This window comes from Coregonus lavaretus (assembly GCF_964263955.1).
Source record: "Coregonus lavaretus genome assembly, chromosome: 34".
NCBI classification, from domain to species: domain Eukaryota; kingdom Metazoa; phylum Chordata; class Actinopteri; order Salmoniformes; family Salmonidae; genus Coregonus; species Coregonus lavaretus.
In genome coordinates, this window is record NC_140021.1 from 6,736,254 (window position 1) to 6,751,412 (window position 15,159).

Sequence of the window (15,159 nt, forward strand, 5' to 3'; positions counted from 1 at the left end):
TTGGATTCAGGTCTGGGGAACGGGCGGGCCAGTCCATAGCATCAATGCCTTCCTCTTGCAGGAACTGCTGACACACTCCAGCCACATGAGGTCTAGCATTGTCTTGCATGAGGAGGAACCCAGGGCCAACCGTACCAGCATATGGTCTCACAAGGGGTCTGAGGATCTCATCTCGGTACCTAATGGCAGTCAGGCTACCTCTGGCGAGCACATGGAGGGCTGTGCGGCCCCCCAAAGAAATGCCACCCCACACCATGACTGACCCACCGCCAAACCGGTCATGCTGGAGGATGTTGCAGGCAGCAGAACATTCTCCACGGCGTCTCCAGACTCTGTCACGTCTGTCACGTGCTCAGTGTGAACCTGCTTTCATGTGTGAAGAGCACAGGGCGCCAGTGGCAAATTTGCCAATCTTGGTGTTCTCTGGCAAATGCCAAACGTCCTGCACGGTGTTGGGCTGTAAGCACAACCCCCACCTGTGGACGTCGGGCCCTCATACCACCCTCATGGAGTCTGTTTCTGACCGTTTGAGCAGACACATGCACATTTGTGGCCTGCTGGAGGTCATTTTGCAGGGCTCTGGCAGTGCTCCTCCTGCTCCTCCTTGCACAAAGGCAGAGGTAGCAGTCCTGCTACTGGGTTGTTGCCCTCCTACGGCCTCCTCCACGTCTCCTGATGTACTGGCCTGTCTCCTGGTAGCGCCTCCATGCTCTGGACACTACGCTGACAGACACAGCAAACCTTCTTGCCACAGCTCGCATTGATGTGCCATCCTGGATGAGCTGCACTACCTGAGCCACTTGTGTGGGTTGTAGACTCCGTCTCATGCTACCACTAGAGTGAAAGCACCGCCAGCATTCAAAAGTGACCAAAACATCAGCCAGGAAGCATAGGAACTGAGAAGTGGTCTGTGGTCACCACCTGCAAAACCAGTCCTTTATTGGGGGTGTCTTGCTAATTGCCTATAATTTCCACCTGTTGTCTATTCCATTTGCACAACAGCATGTGAAATTTATTGTCAATCAGTGTTGCTTCCTAAGTGGACAGTTTGATTTCACAGAAGTGTGATTGACTTGGAGTTACATTGTGTTGTTTAAGTGTTCCCTTTATTTTTTTGAGCAGTGTATGTATATATATGTATATGTGTATGTGTGTATATATTTAATTCAAAATGATCAAAAATGTTTGTCAATCTATCTCAATATTTGACCCATTAGTCTGGCCCAAGTCTACTTTTTTAACCAGACAAATCAGTGTGACATCACGGTGTGAATGTAAATGTGCAATCCGTCCCAGGTGATCTCCACTTACTAAATAGGAGAAATGGAGGAGAGAGGTTGCTGAATTACCAGAGGGAGAGAATCAAATAAAATGAGCTTGTGGTTCCCGATGCTGCCCAGATTTAGCTTTTAAAACCCCAGTGGGAGAGGCTTCTGGGTGGGTCTCTGCCTCCGCTCAATCTGCCCTTCCTTATCTTCAGCAGCCCCACTTTACTCAGAGAAATGGGGGGATGAGGAGGGGAGAGATAGAGGAGGAGGAGAGAAGAGGCCCTAGTTGTGTGGGAAATGAGATTGGAAAGTGGAGGGAAGGAGGACGACAGTGTGTGTGGATGACAGGGTCTTTGTTGATGTATTCTGTGGTTGGTGCTCTTTAACAGGGTTACTGGTCCGTTTTGTAAGACAGAGAGTCCAGGAGAAAAAAAACATAAGTGACTCTTATTGTTAGAGTCTCCGGAGAGATTCCAATCGCCCGACCAGAGCAACCCACACACACAGTCACACACAGGCGCGCACACACACACGATGCTGACAAACAAGCGCTGAAGCGCCGAAACACACTAACCAGAGACAAACAGCCCACACAACACACACACTAAACAAACGTCAGAAAGAAAAGTGTCCATCCCCCTGATCTGACTGTCTATTACCCCCCCGTAGTGTACTATATAGGAAATAGGCTGCCGTTTGGGACTGGACATTCCCCGGAATTATGTATAATGCCAGAGGAATGTGGAGGTTGACAGAGGTTAACTCCTGAGTTGAGAGAGGCGACTCCTGTGAAGGAGGAGTACACCGGTTTTATGCGTAGGGGAGAGTGGGGTAAGTTGAGAAAAGGCAGTAAGTTGAGCCACCCTTGTTTCTAGGAAACCATACACAAAATGTTTAGTTTGACCAAATATTTAGGAAGAGGCCATCATTTCATTTGAGTCTGTGAAGGAAGACACCACATGAAAAAAGTGATAAGCAAGTTTAGGTCCAAAAAAGTGATTGTTCACAAAGTCAAATGAATTTATTGTGTTAGAGGTTTCATGATGCTTGTATCTAAACCAAAGTAGATAGTTTTAAGATTGTTCTATACATCAGTTGGGGTCTCTAACTCCTGAGTGGCGCAGTGGTCTAAGGCACTGCATCGCAGTGCTAACTGTGCCACTAGAGATCCTGGTTCGAATCCAGGCTCTGTCGCAGCCGGCCACGACCGGGAGACTCATGGGCGGCGCACAATTGGCCCAGCGTCGTCCAGGGTAGGGGAGGGAATGGCCGGCAGGGATGTAGCTCAGTTGATGGAGCATGGCGTTTGCAACGCCAGGGTTGTGGGTTCGATTCCCACGGGGGGCCAGTATAAAAAAATAAATAGTTATTCACTAACTGTAAGTCGCTCTGGATAAGAGCGTCTGATAAATGACTAAAAATGTCAAATGTAAATGTCTATATGAGGTCCTAAACCTAGCATGAAAATGCATCCTTGTAGCTGTGTGGGATAATATAGTCAAAATGTTTGCCTTGGGGTAAGTTGAGCCAATGGCTGTGGGGTAAGTTGGGGTAAGTTGAGCCAATGGCTGTGGGGTAAGTTGAGCCAATGGCTGTGGGGTAAGTTGAGCCAATGGCCTCGGGGTAAGTTGAGCCAATGGCCTCGGGGTAAGTTGAGCCAATGGCCTCGGGGTAAGTTGAGCCAATGGCCTCAGGGTAAGTTGAGCCAATGGCCTCGGGGGTAAGTTGAGCCAATGGCCTCGGGGTAAGTTCAGCCAATGGCAAGTTGAGCAAATTAGAAAGAATACTATATTTCCCTTGAAGGAGTGATGCTGAATGTACAAAATGGCTCAACTTACCCTACTCTCCCCTACACTGAACTCAAACTGCTTCCTCTTGTGACATTTTGTGACTCTCAGCTTGCAACTCTTAAAAGCTCTTCGGCTTTTCAGACAGTAAAGTTGACCAACCTGGAGAGTTTCTGAGGAAGAGCAGCTCTTCATGAGAAGTTTACTAACTACTTAGAGAGCCAGCTGTATGTTCCACACAGGGGTGAAAGTAAAATTAATTTATTCCCGGTACAGGACCTCCTATGCACCAAAACATTTGATGGACCTAATCATAGAATTACATATATAATCCCTATTAATTCAATAGGATCTCTGTGGGTCTAGTCGTAAAGATTTGTCATTGAACTATTATTACCTTTTATTGTTGCATAAACACAACCTGTCATGATGTTTTCATCTGATTGTCAAACAATCACTTCAAAGGGCTCCTTTACTAGGCTAACCGTGCACGTTCATCCACTCACAACATATTTTCAGCCTCCAAACAGTGGTGAATGGAAAAATACATGTTACACAAAACACTAAAAAGTGTAATGACATTTGGCGATTGTCATTAGGCCAGAATTTATGCATCCACTGCTGTCCGCACGCGTCAGTGTCGGCCACTCATCTCTGCCTTAGCAAAATGTCAGTGTTCTTGTCAAACCACATCGCATTTTGGAGCGGAGGCTATAGCACCCGTTTGCAAGTCTATTCGCTCATTATTCATGCCTCTGACATGGGGTAATGATAAAAAGTGGTGTAATAGCCTACAGTTTTCTTGACATTTTGTTTAAATTATTTTTGATAGGCTCATGTTTTACCGATATGGCGTACCGCCTTACTTTCACCCATTTCCACACACACTTGAGTATCAGCAGGTGGCCTGGCCACCTCTTGTTGTGGTGGATTGGCAGTAGTGTGGCGCCATCTAGAGGGCAAAATCCAAAACAGCGAGCACAGAAAGAGATGTTGGGAAGTTTAGCCAAGCTTTATGTCAAACATGTCATGTCCCAATCACCATACAACACTGATAATGTTATTCATTCATGAAGCTTACATTTTGTTCAGGTAACACATTACTTAAAGCCGGTATAATGTTGTAAAACTTGGACAAAGGACACTTAATTCGGGGGTGGAAACGTTTTGCAATTCTGACAGGTTCTTATGGACTTTATATAATATCTAGGTCTATGATCCAACCCTACCTCATTTTCTTTCTCTCTCTCAGGAATGGTGGAGGACGTAGCGGGACGTTCGGTGCAATTAGCATCGTGTGCGAGATGCTCCGGCATCAGCGCTCGGTCGACGTGTTCCACGCGGTCAAAACACTGAGGAACAACAAACCCAACATGGTCGACTTACTGGTAAGAACCAGTGCTGATCTAGGATCAGTACTCTCTTTTAGATCATAAGGAATAACATAACATGGACGGGGACGGGGGGGGATCCTAGATCAGCGCTCTTACTCTGAGACGATTTATGAATATAGACCCAAACCCTTATAGTGGTTCACTGGTCATCGCTACAAATTCTACAGTTACAACACGCTAATGGGTACTTATACGACAAGTTGTGTTGCCAAAGTCAATTGAACTTAACTCCAGAAAATTGCAGTTTACATTTTGAATAAGGAGATAATAACAATGTGATTGTGAATCGCTCAGCCATTATAATGCAATAATTAAAGGCCAAGTCAATTCAGCCATGTCTAGTCCAGTAACTGTCATTGATTATGTACTCTTCTTACCATTCATTCACAGGATCAATACAAGTTCTGCTATGAGGTGGCACTGGAGTACTTGAATTCTGGTTAGCTGGGCTGAAAGCTGCTCCCCCCATCGGTCCTACCCCCATACCACAGCCCTCACAGCTTCCCTGGACTGAGTCTCTTAAACCTGAGTGAATGTTGGTTACTGGAGGACAGAAATGAACTGCTGTGTTCCGCTGGGCACAGGACAGGGTCGTACCATCGCACCGCTACGGATTTAAGAAGAGGGGAGGAAAGAGGGTGGTTGTTTTCAACCGGATGCATTTGCACTGCCTCTCTACTAGACAGTGCTACTGTAACCCCCCCAACCCCTCTCCTCTCTATTAGACAGTGCTACTGTAACCCCCCCCAACCCCTCTCCTCTCTACTAGACAGTGCTACTGTAACCCCCCCAACCCCTCTCCTCTCTATTAGACAGTGCTACTGTAACCCCCCCCAACCCCTCTCCTCTCTACTAGACAGTGCTACTGTAACCCCCCAACCCCTCTCCTCTCTACTAGACAGTGCTACTGTAACCCCCCAACCCCTCTCCTCTCTACTAGACAGTGCTACTGTAACCCCCCCAACCCCTCTCCTCTCTATTAGACAGTGCTACTGTAACCCCCCCAACCCCTCTCCTCTCTATTAGACAGTGCTACTGTAACCCCCCCAACCCCTCTCCTCTCTACTAGACAGTGCTACTGTAACCCCCAACCCCTCTCCTCTCTACTAGACAGTGCTACTGTAACCCCCCCAACCCCTCTCCTCTCTACTAGACAGTGCTACTGTAACCCCCCCCAACCCCTCTCCTCTCTACTAGACAGTGCTACTGTAACCCCCCAACCCCTCTCCTCTCTATTAGACAGTGCTACTGTAACCCCCCCCAACCCCTCTCCTCTCTACTAGACAGTGCTACTGTAACCCCCCAACCCCTCTCCTCTCTACTAGACAGTGCTACTGTAACCCCCCCAACCCCTCTCCTCTCTACTAGACAGTGCTACTGTACCCCCCCCCCCCAACCCCTCTCCTCTCTATTAGACAGTGCTACTGTAACCCCCCCAACCCCTCTCCTCTCTACTAGACAGTGCTACTGTACCCCCCCCCCCCCAACCCCTCTCCTCTCTACTAGACAGTGCTACTGTAACCCCCCCAACCCCTCTCCTCTCTATTAGACAGTGCTACTGTAACCCCCCAACCCCTCTCCTCTCTACTAGACAGTGCTACTGTAACCCCCCCCCCAAACCCCTCTCCTCTCTATTAGACAGTGCTACTGTAACCCCCCAACCCCTCTCCTCTCTATTAGACAGTGCTACTGTAACCCCCCAACCCCTCTCCTCTCTATTAGACAGTGCTACTGTAACCCCCCCAACCCCTCTCCTCTCTACTAGACAGTGCTACTGTAACCCCCCAACCCCTCTCCTCTCTATTAGACAGTGCTACTGTAACCCCCCCCCAACCCCTCTCCTCTCTATTAGACAGTGCTACTGTAACCCCCCAACCCCTCTTCTCTCTATTAGACAGTGCTACTGTAACCCCCCAACCCCTCTCCTCTCTATTAGACAGTGCTACTGTAACCCCCCCCCCCAACCCCTCTCCTCTCTATTAGACAGTGCTACTGTAACCCCCCCAACCCCTCTCCTCTCTACTAGACAGTGCTACTGTAACCCCCCCAACCCCTCTCCTCTCTATTAGACAGTGCTACTGTAACCCCCCCCCAACCCCTCTCCTCTCTACTAGACAGTGCTACTGTAACCCCCCCAACCCCTCTCCTCTCTACTAGACAGTGCTACTGTAACCCCCCAACCTCTCTCCTCTCTACTAGACAGTGCTACTGTAACCCCCCCCAACCCCTCTCCTCTCTACTAGACAGTGCTACTGTACCCCCCCCCCCCCAACCCCTCTCCTCTCTACTAGACAGTGCTACTGTAACCCCCCCAACCCCTCTCCTCTCTATTAGACAGTGCTACTGTAACCCCCCCAACCCCTCTCCTCTCTACTAGACAGTGCTACTGTAACCCCCCAACCCCTCTCCTCTCTATTAGACAGTGCTACTGTAACCCCCCCAACCCCTCTCCTCTCTACTAGACAGTGCTACTGTAACCCCCCCCCCCCAACCCCTCTCCTCTCTATTAGACAGTGCTACTGTAACCCCCCAACCCCTCTCCTCTCTACTAGACAGTGCTACTGTAACCCCCCCAACCCCTCTCCTCTCTATTAGACAGTGCTACTGTAACCCCCCCAACCCCTCTCCTCTCTATTAGACAGTGCTACTGTAACCCCCCCAACCCCTCTCCTCTCTATTAGACAGTGCTACTGTAACCCCCCAACCCCTCTCCTCTCTACTAGACAGTGCTACTGTAACCCCCCCAACCCCTCTCCTCTCTATTAGACAGTGCTACTGTAACCCCCCAACCCCTCTCCTCTCTATTAGACAGTGCTACTGTAACCCCCCCAACCCCTCTCCTCTCTATTAGACAGTGCTACTGTAACCCCCCCAACCCCTCTCCTCTCTACTAGACAGTGCTACTGTAACCCCCCCCAACCCCTCTCCTCTCTATTAGACAGTGCTACTGTAACCCCCCCCAACCCCTCTCCTCTCTATTAGACAGTGCTACTGTAACCCCCCCCAACCCCTCTCCTCTCTACTAGACAGTGCTACTGTAACCCCCCCCAACCCCTCTCCTCTCTACTAGACAGTGCTACTGTAACCCCCCCAACCCCTCTCCTCTCTACTAGACAGTGCTACTGTAACCCCCCCCCAACCCCTCTCCTCTCTACTAGACAGTGCTACTGTAACCCCCCCAACCCCTCTCCTCTCTACTAGACAGTGCTACTGTAACCCCCCAACCTCTCTCCTCTCTACTAGACAGTGCTACTGTAACCCCCCCCAACCCCTCTCCTCTCTACTAGACAGTGCTACTGTACCCCCCCCCCCCAACCCCTCTCCTCTCTACTAGACAGTGCTACTGTAACCCCCCCAACCCCTCTCCTCTCTATTAGACAGTGCTACTGTAACCCCCCCAACCCCTCTCCTCTCTACTAGACAGTGCTACTGTAACCCCCCAACCCCTCTCCTCTCTATTAGACAGTGCTACTGTAACCCCCCCAACCCCTCTCCTCTCTACTAGACAGTGCTACTGTAACCCCCCCCCCCCAACCCCTCTCCTCTCTATTAGACAGTGCTACTGTAACCCCCCAACCCCTCTCCTCTCTACTAGACAGTGCTACTGTAACCCCCCCAACCCCTCTCCTCTCTATTAGACAGTGCTACTGTAACCCCCCCAACCCCTCTCCTCTCTATTAGACAGTGCTACTGTAACCCCCCCCCAACCCCTCTCCTCTCTATTAGACAGTGCTACTGTAACCCCCCAACCCCTCTCCTCTCTACTAGACAGTGCTACTGTAACCCCCCCAACCCCTCTCCTCTCTACTAGACAGTGCTACTGTAACCCCCCCCAACCCCTCTCCTCTCTACTAGACAGTGCTACTGTAACCCCCCAACCCCTCTCCTCTCTATTAGACAGTGCTACTGTACCCCCCCCAACCCCTCTCCTCTCTACTAGACAGTGCTACTGTAACCCCCCAACCCCTCTCCTCTCTATTAGACAGTGCTACTGTAACCCCCCAACCCCTCTCCTCTCTATTAGACAGTGCTACTGTACCCCCCCCAACCCCTCTCCTCTCTACTAGACAGTGCTACTGTAACCCCCCAACCCCTCTCCTCTCTACTAGACAGTGCTACTGTAACCCCCCCAACCCCTCTCCTCTCTATTAGACAGTGCTACTGTAACCCCCCCAACCCCTCTCCTCTCTACTAGACAGTGCTACTGTAACCCCCCCCCCCAACCCCTCTCCTCTCTACTAGACAGTGCTACTGTAACCCCCCAACCCCTCTCCTCTCTATTAGACAGTGCTACTGTAACCCCCCAACCTCTCTCCTCTCTATTAGACAGTGCTACTGTAACCCCCCCAACCCCTCTCCTCTCTATTAGACAGTGCTACTGTAACCCCCCAACCCCTCTCCTCTCTATTAGACAGTGCTACTGTAACCCCCCCCCCAACCCCTCTCCTCTCTATTAGACAGTGCTACTGTAACCCCCCCAACCCCTCTCCTCTCTATTAGACAGTGCTACTGTAACCCCCCCCCCCCCAACCCCTCTCCTCTCTATTAGACAGTGCTACTGTAACCCCCCCAACCCCTCTCCTCTCTATTAGACAGTGCTACTGTAACCCCCCCAACCCCTCTCCTCTCTATTAGACAGTGCTACTGTAACCCCCCCAACCCCTCTCCTCTCTATTAGACAGTGCTACTGTAACCCCCCCAACCCCTCTCCTCTCTATTAGACAGTGCTACTGTAACCCCCCCCAACCCCTCTCCTCTCTACTAGACAGTGCTACTGTAACCACCCCCAACCCCTCTCCTCTCTACTAGACAGTGCTACTGTAACCCCCCAACCCCTCTCCTCTCTATTAGACAGTGCTACTGTAACCCCCCCCAACCCCTCTCCTCTCTACTAGATAGTGCTACTGTAACCCCCCAACCCCTCTCCTCTCTATTAGACAGTGCTACTGTAACCCCCCAACCCCTCTCCTCTCTATTAGACAGTGCTACTGTAACCCCCCAACCCCTCTCCTCTCTATTAGACAGTGCTACTCTAACCCCCCCCAACCCCTCTCCTCTCTATTAGACAGTGCTACTGTAACCCCCCCCAACCCCTCTCCTCTCTACTAGACAGTGCTACTGTAACCCCCCAACCCCTCTCCTCTCTACTAGACAGTGCTACTGTAACCCCCCAACCCCTCTCCTCTCTACTAGACAGTGCTACTGTAACCCCCCCAACCCCTCTCCTCTCTATTAGACAGTGCTACTGTAACCCCCCCCAACCCCTCTCCTCTCTATTAGACAGTGCTACTGTAACCCCCCCCAACCCCTCTCCTCTCTATTAGACAGTGCTACTGTAACCCCCCCCCAACCCCTCTCCTCTCTACTAGACAGTGCTACTGTAACCCCCCCCCCAACCCCTCTCCTCTCTATTAGACAGTGCTACTGTAACCCCCCAACCCCTCTCCTCTCTATTAGACAGTGCTACTGTAACCCCCCCCCCAACCCCTCTCCTCTCTACTAGACAGTGCTACTGTAACCCCCAACCCCTCTCCTCTCTATTAGACAGTGCTACTGTAACCCCCCCCCCCCAACCCCTCTCCTCTCTATTAGACAGTGCTACTGTAACCCCCCCAACCCCTCTCCTCTCTATTAGACAGTGCTACTGTAACCCCCCCAACCCCTCTCCTCTCTACTAGATAGTGCTACTGTAACCCCCCCCCCCCAACCCCTCTCCTCTCTACTAGACAGTGCTACTGTAACCCCCCCAACCCCTCTCCTCTCTATTAGACAGTGCTACTGTAACCCCCCCCAACCCCTCTCCTCTCTATTAGACAGTGCTACTGTACCCCCCCCCCCCCCCAACCCCTCTCCTCTCTATTAGACAGTGCTACTGTACCCCCCCCCCCCCAACCCCTCTCCTCTCTATTAGACAGTGCTACTGTAACCCCCCCAACCCCTCTCCTCTCTATTAGACAGTGCTACTGTAACCCCCCCAACCCCTCTCCTCTCTATTAGACAGTGCTACTGTAACCCCCCCAACCCCTCTCCTCTCTACTAGATAGTGCTACTGTAACCCCCCAACCCCTCTCCTCTCTATTAGACAGTGCTACTGTAACCCCCCCCAACCCCTCTCCTCTCTATTAGACAGTGCTACTGTAACCCCCCCCAACCCCTCTCCTCTCTATTAGACAGTGCTACTGTAACCCCCCCCAACCCCTCTCCTCTCTATTAGACAGTGCTACTGTACCCCCCCCAACCCCTCTCCTCTCTACTAGACAGTGCTACTGTAACCCCCCAACCCCTCTCCTCTCTATTAGACAGTGCTACTGTAACCCCCCAACCCCTCTCCTCTCTATTAGACAGTGCTATTGTAACCCCCCCAACCCCTCTCCTCTCTACTAGACAGTGCTACTGTAACCCCCCCAACCCCTCTCCTCTCTACTAGACAGTGCTACTGTAACCCCCCCCAACCCCTCTCCTCTCTACTAGACAGTGCTACTGTAACCCCCCCAACCCCTCTCCTCTCTACTAGACAGTGCTACTGTAACCCCCCAACCCCTCTCCTCTCTACTAGACAGTGCTACTGTAACCCCCCCAACCCCTCTCCTCTCTATTAGACAGTGCTACTGTAACCCCCCAACCCCTCTCCTCTCTATTAGACAGTGCTACTGTAACCCCCCCAACCCCTCTCCTCTCTATTAGACAGTGCTACTGTAACCCCCCCAACCCCTCTCCTCTCTATTAGACAATTGCTACTGTAACCCCCCCAACCCCTCTCCTCTCTACTAGACAGTGCTACTGTAACCCCCCAACCCCTCTCCTCTCTATTAGACAGTGCTACTGTAACCCCCCCCCCAACCCCTCTCCTCTCTACTAGACAGTGCTACTGTAACCCCCCCAACCCCTCTCCTCTCTACTAGACAGTGCTACTGTAACCCCCCAACCCCTCTCCTCTCTACTAGACAGTGCTACTGTAACCCCCCAACCCCTCTCCTCTCTATTAGACAGTGCTACTGTAACCCCCCAACCCCTCTCCTCTCTATTAGACAGTGCTACTGTAACCCCCCCAACCCCTCTCCTCTCTACTAGACAGTGCTACTGTACCCCCCCCAACCCCTCTCCTCTCTATTAGACAGTGCTACTGTACCCCCCCCCCCAACCCCTCTCCTCTCTATTAGACAGTGCTACTGTAACCCCCCCAACCCCTCTCCTCTCTATTAGACAGTGCTACTGTACCCCCCCCCCAACCCCTCTCCTCTCTATTAGACAGTGCTACTGTACCCCCCCCCCAACCCCTCTCCTCTCTATTAGACAGTGCTACTGTAACCCCCCCAACCCCTCTCCTCTCTATTAGACAGTGCTACTGTAACCCCCCCAACCCCTCTCCTCTCTACTAGACAGTGCTACTGTAACCCCCCCCCCCCCAACCCATCTCCTCTCTATTAGACAGTGCTACTGTAACCCCCCAACCCCTCTCCTCTCTATTAGACAGTGCTATTGTAACCCCCCCCCCAAACCCCTCTCCTCTCTATTAGACAGTGCTACTGTAACCCCCCCCCCCCCAACCCCTCTCCTCTCTACTAGACAGTGCTACTGTAACCCCCCAACCCCTCTCCTCTCTACTAGACAGTGCTACTGTAACCCCCCCAACCCCTCTCCTCTCTATTAGACAGTGCTACTGTAACCCCCCCCCCCCCAACCCCTCTCCTCTCTACTAGACAGTGCTACTGTAACCCCCCCCAACCCCTCTCCTCTCTACTAGACAGTGCTACTGTACCCCCCCAACCCCTCTCCTCTCTATTAGACAGTGCTACTGTAACCCCCCCAACCCCTCTCCTCTCTATTAGACAGTGCTACTGTAACCCCCCCCCAACCCCTCTCCTCTCTATTAGACAGTGCTACTGTAACCCCCCCCCCCCCCCAACCCCTCTCCTCTCTATTAGACAGTGCTACTGTAACCCCCCCAACCCCTCTCCTCTCTATTAGACAGTGCTACTGTGTTTACCCTCATCCCTCCCCCCTCCCTCAGAACAGCGCCTGAACAGGAGTTCACACTGATGTATTCCATTGTCACCATCTCCCAACCCTCTTTATTGTTATAACAAAAAAAGCTCTCCTGTTTATTACCCTTTTAAGTCTCAACGGATGATCAATGTCATTTCCTTTTTTGTGGGTAAATGATAAGCGTAATGATATGTTGGTTTTTTAAATCCATGTTTTTCATTTCCGTTGATGTTGTTTTTTTACAGTGTTTGTTAATATGGTGAAGCGGTTTAATATGTATAGCTAAAGTTGAACCGGCATTAAGAAAGCGAAATCTTACATGTTTATGCTGCCATCGCTTCGGTTGCTATTAGTATCGTGGTGCTGGCAGGAGGAAACAAAAGCCGTCCTGCACCGTCCACACGCAAGCTTTTCGTCACGTCAACAGATCCAAAGCTTAATTAATTGCAATCATTATTGTTAATATTGTAAATATTTGAAGTTGGACAGACTATTTATTCATTGACTGTTTTTGTGAAGCACATTGAGTGACAATCATGTTTTTTGGGGGCCATATAATTGTTCTTGTTTTTTGGACATAATGTTGACCAGGTGTATTGTAAGCCTTGTATTTATCTTGTATGGGGGAAAAAAACTACTCAAACTTGCAAATACATACTGATATTTGTTTGTGTGTTGTGCAGATTTGATTCTCAAATCAATTTTTAGCTAGCAGTGGCTGAAGTTTGAAGTGGCTGTTTAAAGAAATCGGAGCCATGGATTACAGTTTATCCTGGCTCATAGACTACTTTCAGGGTAATAAACATTATGTTGTAAAATACCGAAATGATCCTTTAAAGTTGAGCTTTGAGGCATGCCATGGAATATGTCCCGAGTGGCACAGTGGTCTAAGGCACAGCATCGCAGTGGTCTAAGGCACAGCATCGCAGTGCCACTAGAGATCCTGGTTCGAATCCAGGCTCTGTCGTAGCCGGCCGCGACCGGGAGACCCATGGGGCGGCGCACAATTGGCCCAGGGTAGGGGAGGGAATGGCCGGCAGGGATGTAGCTCAGTTGGTAGAGCATGGTGTTTGCAACGCCAAGGTTGTGGGTTTCATTCCCACGGGGGGGCCAGTATAAAACATTTAAAAATAATGTATGCACTCACTAACTGTAAGTCGCTCTGGATAAGAGTGTCTGCTAAATGACTAAAATGTTGATCTGATTGAATTTTGGTCATAAATGTTAGGTGCTATGACATTTGCTTGTACATGTTAGGTGCTATGAAATTCAACTTGAGTGTGATTGAAATATATACAGAAGAGTACTAGTAGTGAAGACCATACCCTTTGTACAATGGCAGAAATATATTGAGGCAAGAAACTACAAGACCCAGCATGCAGCAGCATGTGACCTCACCAAACATTTCCTAATTTAACTCCACTGCCTCGTTTGGATAATTATGGGAGATTCTCAATAGTCAGTCACTCTCCTCGCTGGTGGCGCTCTACAGTTTCAATGGAACATTGTATTCTGTAACAGTGAATGGAATCATATTGCTCATAATATGAAGTGAAGATACTGCAAGTCTCTACGTCACCACAAGATGAGAGCAGAGGCCAGAACCTTTATAAACCCATTGTCAATTAACCCATGCAAGGTGAGATTTATGCGCCCAACTAGTCTCATCTGCTGCTGACTTTCTGATTGGAACTGCTTTGTTTCGAATTGCAAATTAATGTCAATAAATATGATACCTATATATTTCTAAAAAGGCCAATATGATGTGTGCCCGCAGAAGGATCTGCATATGTTCATACGCAGTCAAACCTCGATGCATTTAGTTGTGACACTCATAACACATCATGCGCGAGTAAAATGTATTGACATTTATTCATTATATTCAGAATGAATCGTTTTTACATTACAGAAATTGCTGTCAGAGTGCCATCATAACGGAATCGATAGCAGATTCTCCAGTCGTAATCTTTGACAGCCAATGAATTTTGTGCTTGTAAAAACAGTGAATACACCTTAGCCAACCGCAGCTCAAGAAGAGGACAGAGACCCTCCTTTCTGCGTAAGCGCAACCAACCAACAGTGGGAATTCATGAATAATTCAGATAGTATTTCTTCGGGGAGTGAGGTATAGTATACAGATGCGCGATTACTTTTTCGCTAAATAGTTTTAAAAAACGAGCTAATTGCAGGTGCAATTCTGGTCCTTGTCGTTTTTAACATAGCATTTGAGACCTGTTCCCGTTTTTGATCAGTTGTGTAGGCCTTTTGTAAGTCGAAATTGATGTAGTGTCGCTGCTAAAAGATGCCGCAGCCGAAATCCCGAAAAATCGCCGTCCTGGGCTACAGATCCGTGGGTAAGTGTGCGCAATTTAGTCGTTTTCGGTGGTAGCGAGGTCTATTGTGCGGTTTCTATGTAGGCGAGCTCAATGACGATAGCTACACATACTACTGGCAAGATATCAACAGCATGCTCATATCGAGCGGCTACTACAACAATGTCTGCTGCCTGGTCAATTATTGCTGTTGAATCAGCCAGTCAGCTGAATGTCACTCAACTGGAAACTCACGACTCTAGAGATTTTGTTTAGCACTGTAGCAAAATATAGGGCTACCCTACTAGCCAGTGCTAGTAGGCCTACCACCGAATCTCAATCGATACGTTAGCTACATTTTCACGTTTTGTAGAATGGGAAGATGCATAGTCAGTGGCATGATGCATTATTC

General features: G+C 49.7%; 3 protein-coding genes across 3 annotated transcripts in view; 2 read left to right on the forward strand and 1 right to left on the reverse strand.

Moving 5' to 3' along the window:
* The window catches only part of LOC311109258 (receptor-type tyrosine-protein phosphatase mu), a gene marked incomplete at its 5' end in the record, with an annotated part of 292,145 nt that extends 287,065 nt beyond the window's left edge, over positions 1–5,080 (forward strand). The window contains 2 exons of the mRNA XM_084152095.1: positions 4,308–4,443; positions 4,840–5,080. Coding sequence (XP_084008221.1) covers positions 4,308–4,443; positions 4,840–4,893 — 190 coding nt within the window. The 3' untranslated portion in view covers positions 4,894–5,080. The remainder of the gene's footprint in view (positions 1–4,307; positions 4,444–4,839) is intronic.
* LOC311108860 (NEDD8 ultimate buster 1-like) overlaps positions 1–15,159 on the reverse strand; it is a 64,599-nt gene that overhangs the window by 4,806 nt on the left and 44,634 nt on the right. The window lies entirely within an intron of this gene.
* Positions 14,536–15,159, forward strand: part of LOC311109152 (GTP-binding protein Rheb) — a 30,070-nt gene continuing 29,446 nt past the window's right edge. Inside the window, exon 1 of the mRNA XM_084151976.1 lies at positions 14,536–14,789. Coding sequence (XP_084008102.1) covers positions 14,738–14,789 — 52 coding nt within the window. The 5' untranslated portion in view covers positions 14,536–14,737. The remainder of the gene's footprint in view (positions 14,790–15,159) is intronic.